This window comes from Stenella coeruleoalba (assembly GCF_951394435.1).
Source record: "Stenella coeruleoalba genome assembly, chromosome: 16".
Taxonomy (NCBI): domain Eukaryota; kingdom Metazoa; phylum Chordata; class Mammalia; order Artiodactyla; family Delphinidae; genus Stenella; species Stenella coeruleoalba.
Genome location: NC_137162.1, coordinates 34,104,470 through 34,115,098, shown reverse-complemented (window position 1 = coordinate 34,115,098; position 10,629 = coordinate 34,104,470). Strand labels below are relative to the sequence as shown.

Sequence of the window (10,629 nt, the reverse complement as noted above, 5' to 3'; positions counted from 1 at the left end):
TACTTTGTTCCACAAGTACCTTTGTAGACTTGGTACCCATCATTACAGGAAATCCACATGGAACAATGAGAACTAGAGTTTAAAGATCTGAGTGGAGGTTTGAATCTGTGCTTCCTGCACGGTCTGGGGCAAACTGTTTAGCCTTTCTGAGCCTATTTTCACTTCCGAAAACCTGGGATGATGATGATTTTAATCATCGTCCTCCCATGTCAAAAGATTGGGTGAGAAAAGTAGCAATTCAGTACTACCAAGACGCTTTGCCACAAGAAACCATGGAGTGGTCAACGTTCAGGTTGATAAGGACAGTGAATGAACTTCATCGGATGCGCAGCACAGAATACTAGGGATCTAGAAGCCTACTGGTCAGAGGCCCTTCCAGGGAGGGCTTAGGACAGCAGGAACCATCCTTACAAAGGGAGATGAGTATGTGAGAATTCTTGGTTTTCACCATGAACATGCTGCGACTAAGAGAAGGGGACCAGATGATTCCCCTCACACACCATGAGAGAGGCGGAAACTGCACCAAGCCCTAAAACCTGGGGTGGCTCCAGGCCTCCGGACGGGGCAGCTGCATCCTCCCTGAGCACAAAGCTGACCACGTGCCCTGCACTACTGTCCTAGGTTGGAAACTGAAGAACCACCAGATTCCCTCTTGAAATGCTTGGTTGAACCAGCTGGTAACCACACGAGTAGAAAGATTATTTTGACAGGGAGTAAGAAGCCAGGGATCGGACAAGGTATCTGCCTAACCTGCCGCTGGAGACATGCGAGGAAGATGAGGAGAGAAATATTTTTTCTGCCTTCTGAATTCTCCTCCCTGAAACTCACAGGACAAATCTTTCTGGGTTTGGGGTCAGCAAGGAGTTCAGCCTCTCACACTGAGATTCCTGTTTTACAAAAGTGATCTACTCTTAAGACTGTGAAATTGACCCATTTATTTGATTAAATCACTGTTACCCAGATTCACTTAAAAAAAAAAAATCCACTGCTTTCTACATTGGGAACAATGAAAGCAAGAAACATCGTCAAATCGGGATGTTGAGAGGTAGGTTGAGGATTGGCCACTGAAACTAAAAATAATACAAATGCAAACTCCAGAGGTGAAATTCAGGCAATTTATTGTAAACAGGATTACCCTAGCACTCTACCACGTACTGGCTGTGTCACATGCTCTCTCTTCCACATCAAGCAGTGAAAAAGAAGACTTTTCAAAAAGTCACGGGTAACTAACACCTTAGTGTGTTTCGCAAATCTCATTTACTAAGCGCTGAGTAAAGAGCAGTAGCCAGGTAGTCTGTTATTGCTCAGGGACTGCAGCTTGGACCCATGTAGCTGAATCCATAAGGATGCCTGAATGATCCAACAGTAGCTCTCGATCCAAAGTGGAAACCAGACAATGCTGGAGTACGCTCAAGAGCAACCACAGTTCCCGTAAGACGACATGAGATGCCGTTCAGATTTCTTCACGTGACTTTCTCATAAAAGTGACACCGTTCAATTTCACCCCCTCCCTTTTTTTTTAAAGAGCAAAAAGTTACCCAGTAGCACATAATTTTCCACAGAAAAGATATAAGTGGATTATTTACTTTTCCAGTGGTGGAGTTATGCACTCAGGACTAGTTTTTGATCCCTCTCGTATACATCTGCAGTTTGATGAAAAGCTGCATAGTCTACAAATGCATAAAACCAGAAGGAAGTGACGATGACTCACGCACCTTCTGATGGACAAGGACAGGCTTCATACAAGGAAGCTCTTGAAGGCAGGGATAAAAAGATGGTTACAGCACCACATATGTCTGACAGTAGAAATGGAGCCCCGCTTTCGAAAGCAGCCTCCACAGCTGGGATTATCATTCTTGCCCCAAATTCAGATTATTCAGAAAAACAGCAAATGTGAAAACTTAAGATGTGAAAAGACATGGCTCTACAGAAAGAAGTCCTGGCAAATCAAGTCATATGGAGGTGAAATGTCATTTGAAAATGCCATTCTTTACTTTGCCTGAGTTAGTGAACTACAGGGCCACTTACTGTTACTAGTGCCTGTATGTCTCCAATTTCTCTTTAAGTTTTAATATTTCAAAACAGCTGTTAAATCTACAGTAACAATTTCATCCAAAATTGTATCTCATGAAAGAAAATATATTTTAAAAGTTCACTCTAGTCATCATCTGTGTGTTTGTATGTTTGAATTTATATATTCAAAAAGTAACTTTACACTTAAGGCAGTATTAGACTGGTAGCAAAACAGGATTCAGAGTCTCTATGGAGAGCACGCTATTGAAGAATCCAAGGCTTTCCTTTTTATACCTCCAAAAAGGTGTCTGTGCACGTGTTGCCTTTTATATTCATAATGGGGCAAATATTTTGGTTCGTATACTGACTGCAATTTCGTGGTAGTAAAAAGTTACAGGTGTTTAGAATAGATGATGTTGGAAAAGCATGTCACACACTCAGTGGGATCTGAAGTTGACCCTGTTTGTTTCTGTTAAATAAATACAGCAACGTGTTGATGGGAAAAAGTGACACTGATGGAACACTGCAAACCAACTATGAACAAGAATGTCAATATAATTCAATCAGAAAAAAACAAATCACAGTAATCCTGAGAAATTCAGTTTGGGACAAAATTGATGTAAGGTAAGTCTGTATTTCTAGCACTGTAAATAAGTAGGGTGTTCTAGAATTTTCCAGCATTTTACTAGTTTGAATAAAAAACATGTTCAAATTCTATAAAAAGATTAAAACCATGCCTTATATAATCAGCAATTTCACTAGTAAAAGAAAATGACATTGCTTTGTTCATTATCTGCCAAATGTAATGTTCTCCATTATTTACATGAAACCATTAAGTAGAAAGCGAAGTTGAGGATCCATTTTTAAAAAGGTTATTATCTTTCTACATGTTTTGAAGTCTTTTCTGTCAACCTAGGAGGCTTTTAGAAAAAAGCTAACATATTTTTCTTCTGACAAGTGACTATTTTACAGAATAAGGAAGTTTCTATAGGAATATCATCCAACATTTTAAGTACTGTTATATAAGGGACATTTCTCTTAGTAATGAAAAGAAAACTTTTAAAATATTAAGAGGCATGTATTTTAAAAATATTCTACATCTATAAGATTTTGTAATTTAATTACTTTGGATTTTTAATATTTCTACATAATGACATTTGACAACTTTTTTTTTTTTTTCTGTTTTTCTAATAGTGAACCAGAAAATATTAAAGTGGCCAAGATTGCTTTCCTAGCCCTTGGAAGACTCAGGAATGCATCCACTTGCACTTTCCCGCCCATGAGGAATCTTCAGAGTTTTGCAGCCATGAAGTTAATATGTGGTTTCACAAGGGGAAACAGTGGCAAACCACGCTTGAACTCAGTCATGTTCTGAATCACTTCAGGCTGCAAAGAAAAAAAGTTTTCTCTTAGTGTATTTAGCCTAAAAAGCAGACCGAACAGGACATAAACTTTATTTTTACATAAACACACTAGTTTCTACACTATATATTACATATTATATCTACTGACCTCTCTTCCTGGATCAGTAAGGTCAGAGGGTCTATGCAAACTTATGGTGAATGTCCCCAGTGGGACTCTGGGCCAGAGGGAAGAATCTTGGCTCTCCTCTGGGCACTCGAGGGCAGGCCCACTGAGGGCTCAGGACCGCCGCTTTGGCAGAGTGGTAGAGGCCAGTGTGCCCATCCGGCAAGAGCCTAATTACACTGCCAGCTTCCTCTTCTTGCAAGTAAATGCCAACCTTTCCAGATGATTAAAATGCACAAGCACCATGGAAAAGGCTGGGATAAATGTGGCTGGAGATGACTCATTGCAGAGTAACACAACTGTTCAAGCTAGAGGACAAGGCGGATAAGGGCAAAGGCTGAGTCTCTGCAGCTGAAAAAGGAAAGAATGGCAACCTGGTCTCTAAGGGAGACCTAAAGTAGATGCCCGAATACCTCGTAAACTGAAATCTCCAGGTCTTATGTGTCCTGGTGAACAAGCTCCTTCTAAGTAGGAAGTCCTCTAACAGGGCAAGCTAACATGATATTTATATTTCTTACTTGTGGCAAGGCTGGTGCTTGTGACAAATTTATATCATTTTGACATGGGAACTCTCCAACCACAGGACCTATAAAAAACAAAAGGTTTAATGCTTTGCACTTATTGATACTTGAACACAAGAGCAAACAAACAAACAAACACAAACCAGACTCAGCTCACTAAAACTCTGCACCAGGTCCCGTTCATGTACCTTTCAGATCCTTTTAGGGTGTGTGCTCCCAAGGCCTTGTTCGCTTGTCCTGCCTCCTATCCAGAGTGTCCCTAATGATGGTTCATGATGTTACTGTGCTTAAATAGCCTTGGCCACAGCTGCTTTAGTGCCCAGCTCTGACCTCACTGGACCCTGAGGCTCTGGCCACCCGGAAGGACCCAGTAAAACCACCTGGAAGGCCGGGGGAGTAAATGGTCATGGGGCAAACCGTCACAGACAGGAGATGGGAAGGACAGATAAACTGCTCACCCTTCCCCCGCCACATGCAGTTGTCCCATGCAGCTTCTTTGGAGATGCCCTACCAGCACCTGGCCTTGTTTTCTTACGGAGCTGTGGCCAGCTCGGCACTGTGTCCTCTGCTGTTGGCTCTCTCCTTCACTGCCTCATTTCCTTTTTCCCCTTATTTTTGCTTTGACAGAGCAGACCCTGTCTCCAGTTAGTTCCCCTTCTGTGCCCCTTTACTTCCTGGTGGTCTAGAAGGGCTGTGACTATGGCATGGTACAGCTATCGCGTGCCTAAAAACACACTTTTGAAAAAGCCAATACTCAATACTTACAAGAATCCATTTCTCTGGCAAGAACATGGACGGATACCTTATGTCTTCTCGGGGCATCTACCGCCAACATTTCCTGGTTGGAAAGAATAGCAAGGTCACCCTTTTGCCCCACTAAGGAACTTAAAATGAGGTGCTCTCTTACGACCATGAAGAATCAGCTCTCACGCAGTCAGAAACAGTAAAGACGCCTCCCTTTCTTTCCCCTTACCTATAGTATTTCATTTGAACTCCACAAAAATTAGGAGGTAGGCAAGAATTATTCTTAACCCCATCTTACAATGAGAAAAGTGAGTCCAAGGAGATTAAGTGCTCAAGCCCCTACAGCTAGTAGGTACCTGGGCTGGGATTAAAACCCTAGCCTAGTTCTCATTGGGGTTTGATGCAGGGCTGCACCTACTGGTCTGCAGTGTCTGCAGAGACAATGGCCTGAGCTTAGTTAAGGGATGACCACGATGCTTGCCCCCTAAGAAAAGAAGAAAACTAACATCTCTTGAGTGTCATCTTGTATCAGCCTCTCTCCTATGTTAGCTCACTTGATTCTCTGTAAGCTAAACATCATGATGATTCTTGTTTTAGAGACTCTGACTCTAGAACAAAAAGTCACACAGGTGGAGTCACACAGCTTGGAAGGGACGGTGCCAGAAGTGAGGTTTGCTTGTTCTCTCCATTCCACCACGTTGCTTTGAGGGACTCCCCTTAGTTACTACCAAGAAAGCCAGGAGTGGTATGTTGGCAGAAGGATCCTGTGGCGAAGTGTCTCCTCACCTTTCCCTTGATGCTGGACCTGTATTTGTCTTTTGCAAAGGGAAAACACAAGTTGTGATGAAGCTTCCCCTGATGCCTCAGCCAGCAGCAATGTTTTGTAACCTCAGAGGAAGAGATCATCAGCAAAGCCATACTGACTCACGGTTATTTACGGAACAGTTATTGCAAGCCTGGCCCTGTGCAGCTGCAATGGAAGCCCTGCTGAGGTTGCACAGCAAGCTTGCCCACGGCTCTGTCAGCTGGCAGAACAGCCTCTTTCAGGAGCTCAGCCCAGGTCAGCCTCCAGTAACATGCAGTGCCTCATCTGAGAGCATCTTACTGGAGAAAAACGTTTGCTTCCAAAGATCTATTCTTGATCCCTTATCACCCAAACCTTCATCGCCCTCTTAACCTGTATCGGTTACAGCAGAATATCCTGTTCAATTTCCTGACCAACTTTGGATAATCCCCATTTTTCTAAAAACCAACCAATTGCAGAAATTTCTTAGAATTTCTCTATTCTAAGGAACACGAGAGTCCTAAGAGATACTTATAGGTATTCTGTGCAAAAAAAAGTGTCCATAGTGATAGCAGCTTAGGAAATATTTTGTTAATCAAAACTAAACAAATGCTGGGCTAAAGAAATTTTAACTATGGGGTTCTTAGAACTTTTAAAAAGCTAACATGCTCTGTGATTCACCAAGAATGAGAATAAAGAGTAGTCATTCCCAAACGTACATGGTCACGAAACCCTTTTTTCTAGGTACCCCCTATTAGTATCTCGTACCATGGAACATAGCTAGGGAAAGCCTGTTCTAGATTTAGCGTAAGCTTGGTAATAAACACTGTCATTTTTTTAAGACAAGAAAGTCAGTCTTATAACTGCTCTTTTCACAAATTCAATGATCAGGTACCACCTGTAACTTCAAATAAATAACAGAATTTGTGGAAGGAAAGAGAAATCTTCATTTCTTCTGGGAACATCACAGTAAGTCATATTAAGTCATCATTCTTTTTGAACACACATAACTAATAATGTCTTAAAATAAATGTCTTAGGAACCAAAGAGAGCTGAACATGAGCACCCTCTTTTGTAGGCAGTTGAGAACAAGTAACTAACCTCACAAAGTGTAACAGTCTTAAGTAGTAAATCAACACAACTAAAACCCACTTTATAACACCAAGGAGGAAAACATATTCCGATCTAAAACATTCTGATTAAAATATTTAAAAATCCTAAGATTGAGTATTACTAATAAAGAGATAACGATAGAGACTGTTTAATAAATGCTACTAAGTGCCAATCACTTTACATACCTCATTTCAATGAATACACCATAATCTCTATTTTGTAAATAAGGAAGCTTAAGTAATTTGGCCAAGGTCACAGAGCTAGCTAGCTGGTGATAGGGCTGAGCCCAGAGTCTGTGCTCAGAGGCCATATGTGCTCCTGCTGCTGCCCCACAGATCACTGAGTGAGGCCAGCAGCTCTGAGCAGGGCTCTGGATGGCTGAACAGCCTGGCTGCGGACACGTGTCCTGGAGCCCTGCTCTCACACCCAACTCTGCCCCTCACGGTCCTACTGCAGCTCTCTCTCCACAGACACAAAGACTACCTGGGGTTATATTTCAGAACAGAATCTTATTTTATATATTGTTTTATTTTAAAAATATGTATGTGTTGGGAGTTCCCTGGTGGTCCAGTGGTTAGGACTCTGTGCTTCCACTGCAGGGATTATGGGTTCGATCCCTGGTCGGAGAGTTAAGATCCCACATGCTGCATGGTGTGGCCAAAAAATAAAAGAAAAAAAAATTTAAATTAAAAAAAAAAAAGTATGCGTTTTTTGTTACATACATACACACACATTTTTTTTAATAGATTTTATTTTTTCAAGCAGTTTGAGTTCACAGCAAAATTGAGTGGAAGGTGCACAGGTTTTCCATATGCCCACTGCCCCTTCACAGGCCGAGCCTCCCCCTTGTCAAAATATATATATTTTTAAAAGACTATCACTGGGACTTCCCTGGTGGTGCAGTGGTTGGGAGTCCGCCGGCCAGTGCAGGGGACACAGGTTCGAGCCCTGATCTGGGAGGATCCCACATGCCGCGGAGTGGCTAGGCCTGTGAGCCGCAGCTGCTGAGCCTGCTCTCTAGAGCCCTCGCGCTACAACTACTTAAGCCCGCAACAGGGGAAGCAGCCACCAACATGAGAGGCCCGTGCACCGCGGCAAGGAGTAGCCCCCGCTTGCCGCAGCTGGGGAGGGCCCTCATGCAGCAGCGAAGACCCAACACAGCCAAAATTTAAAACTAAATAAATAATATTAAAAAAAAAAAAGACTATCACTGCAAAAAAGCACAATTCTTCTACACAATGCAAGGGAGCCATGAGGTAAAGAAAATGGTAAATTGCCCAGCCAGCCATGTCCATAGCCAAAATGGTTCAAATCCCATTGCTGAGAAAGGAACATTCAAAATACTGTCTTTTACTGTCAAATTTTGAACCTAAAATTGCTACTGTCTCTCTTTTCTTATTGCTAAGGTGTTACTGGCTATATGAATACTTGTTTGCACATACAGAGACCAGAAATCTTGTCGTCCTGCAGAGGATCTGGGGGGAAAGTAACTGGTAGACGTGCTAAGTCACCCTTTTCTTCTATGAAACTATCAGCACCTCCACCTCAGGGCTATTTCCTTTTCCTCACTCTCCCACACAAGCACCAACAGTGGTGAATTAGATCTGATTAGCCTTCACTGTACAATTAATTTCACAAAATCATTCCAATGAGAACTGCAAGCACCACTCCCGTTATGGCAGTTACAACAGATCCCTGAGAAATGACCTTGAAAAGCAGATGACATCCCTCCCAGAGATGTTAGCATGAGGCAGGACCTGAGCTCCCAACGAAAAACCTGGTGTCTGATAAATCAGATATGAACCAGGAGAAGTGGCTAAGGATACTAGATAGGGTATAATTCTAAGGTACTATGGTAATTATGGAGTAGAATTTTGTTCCTTATCCTAAAAAACAGACATAAAAGTATTTTACACAAATTAGAGGTCCCAATACATTACAAAGAATATATATAGCGCTTTAGGTGCAACTCTATTGCAGCATAAATTTTTAATTTCTGCACTTAGCATGGTTACTACACATTATATGCCCACTTAAAATTTTTGCTACCCTTCTATGAATTCTGTTACAGGTGGGGAAAATTTGGATGGTGTAAACCTCTTCAAGCTGTACTGGGAAAACTTTAATGGTGGTGCCTCTCTTTTCTCTTGATGAACTGAACTTTCTCAGTGAGCTCAGGCGTTTAAAGCTCACAAATCTGGGACCTCCCTGGTGGCGCAGTGGTTAAGAATCCGCCTGCCAATGCCGGGGACACAGGTTCTAGCCCTGGCCTGGGAAGATCCCACAGGCCGCAGAGCAGCTAAGTCCGTGCGCCACAACTACTGAGCCTGCACCCTAGAGCCCACGAGCCACAACTACTGAGCCCGCGTGCCACAACTACTGGAGTCCGCGCTCTGCAACAAGAGAAGCCACTGCAATGTGAAGCCCGCGCACTGCAGCGAACAGTAGCCCCCCGCTCACCACAACTAGAGAAAGCCTGCGTGCAGCAATGAAGACCCAACACAGCCAAAAATAAATAAATAAATATAATAATTAGTATAAAAAGTCATTCTACTTTAAAAAAAAACTCACAAATCTCTAGTTTGGGATTAGCAGATATAAACTACTATATATAAAATAGACAAACAATAAGATCCTACTGTATAGCACAGGGAACTATATCCAATATCTTATAATAACCTATAATAGAAAAGAATATGAAAAAGAATATATATATAAAATGGAATCACTTTGCTGTACACCTGAAACTAACACGACATTGTAAATCAACTATACTTCAATAAACGCAATTAAAAAAAAACAACTCAGAAGATCTCTGAACACAGTTCAAAGGTGAGTAATCATTTCTTTTATTTATTTATTTATTTATCTTTTGCCGTATGCGGGCCTCTCACTGTTGTGGCCTCTCCCGTTGCAGAGCACAGGCTCCGGACGCGCAGGCTCAGTGGCCATGGCTCACGGGCCCAGCCGCTCCGCGGCATGTGGGATCTTCCCGGACTGGGGCACGAACCCGTGTCCCCTGCATCGGCAGGCGGACTCTCAACCACTGCGCCACCAGGGAAGCCCAGTAATCATTTATTTTTAAAAGGAGCCATAGTGGCACCTAAATTAGTGAAGATGATTTACAGTTGCCAGAGACTGGAAAATAATCGGATTCCCAAGTTCTATTTGTTTTCTTTGCTCTTTCTTCCCACCAAAAGCTCAGCGATGTTCTTTGCGGGCTGGGGCGAGGAACAGAGAGAAGAAACAGAAGGGTAACCTAAACAGGTGGCTCTGGAAGCCAGGAAGGGCCATCACGGTCCTCGGTCCAGAGGGAGAGAAAAACAGTACTGAGTTCAATAGGGACTATTTCTTTTTCCTAACAGTAATATGTGTCAGAAATACTTAGGTCCACGGCTTCCCCGGTGGCGCAGTGGTTGAGAGTCCGCCTGCCGATGCAGGGGACACGGGTTCGTGCCCCGGTCCAGGAGGATCCCACATGCCGCAGAGCGGCGAGGCCCGTGAGCCATGGCCGCTGAGCCTGCGCGTCCGGAGCCTGTGCTCCACGACGGGAGAGGCCACAACAGTGAGAGGCCCGCGTACCCCACATACACACACACAAAATATTTAGGTCCATAAAAATGTCTTCATAAATCCTGCCTGAATGGGTTCAAAGCAGCAACACACAACACAGTGCATACAATATTTTCTTATCAGTCAAAATCTAAACATGTAAATTGAACTTACCTTATAGAATTTGATAATATCTTCCTTGGTAAGTGTTTTTAAATAGGCAACTTCTGTATTATCTAAAAAAGTAATCAAACAAGAATTTACAATATTTTCATTTTAAGTATCCCAGAACACTACACTAAATGACAATATACTTCACTCCAACACTCTTAAGAATCCATCTTTTTGAGTGATCATCTGCTCCTGCAAGTAGTA

At 42.6% G+C, this 10,629-nt stretch overlaps 1 protein-coding gene across 8 annotated transcripts in view; it reads right to left on the bottom strand.

The window, feature by feature from the left end:
* Window positions 1-1,101: 1,101 nt before the first annotated feature.
* The window catches only part of IDE (insulin degrading enzyme), a 111,333-nt gene continuing 101,805 nt past the window's right edge, over window positions 1,102-10,629 (bottom strand). For 7 of the 8 annotated variants that reach the window (XM_079900658.1, XM_079900660.1, XM_079900665.1 and 4 more), the window contains 4 exons: window positions 10,429-10,490; window positions 4,827-4,899; window positions 4,059-4,126; window positions 1,102-3,399 (listed from right to left, as the gene is read on the bottom strand). In XM_079900658.1, the coding sequence (XP_079756784.1) occupies window positions 3,304-3,399; window positions 4,059-4,126; window positions 4,827-4,899; window positions 10,429-10,490 (299 nt within the window). In that variant the 3' untranslated portion in view covers window positions 1,102-3,303. Of the gene's footprint in view, window positions 3,400-4,058; window positions 4,127-4,826; window positions 4,900-4,922; window positions 7,347-10,428; window positions 10,491-10,629 lie in introns of those variants that run through there. The other variant, XM_079900661.1, reaches the window with a different exon arrangement.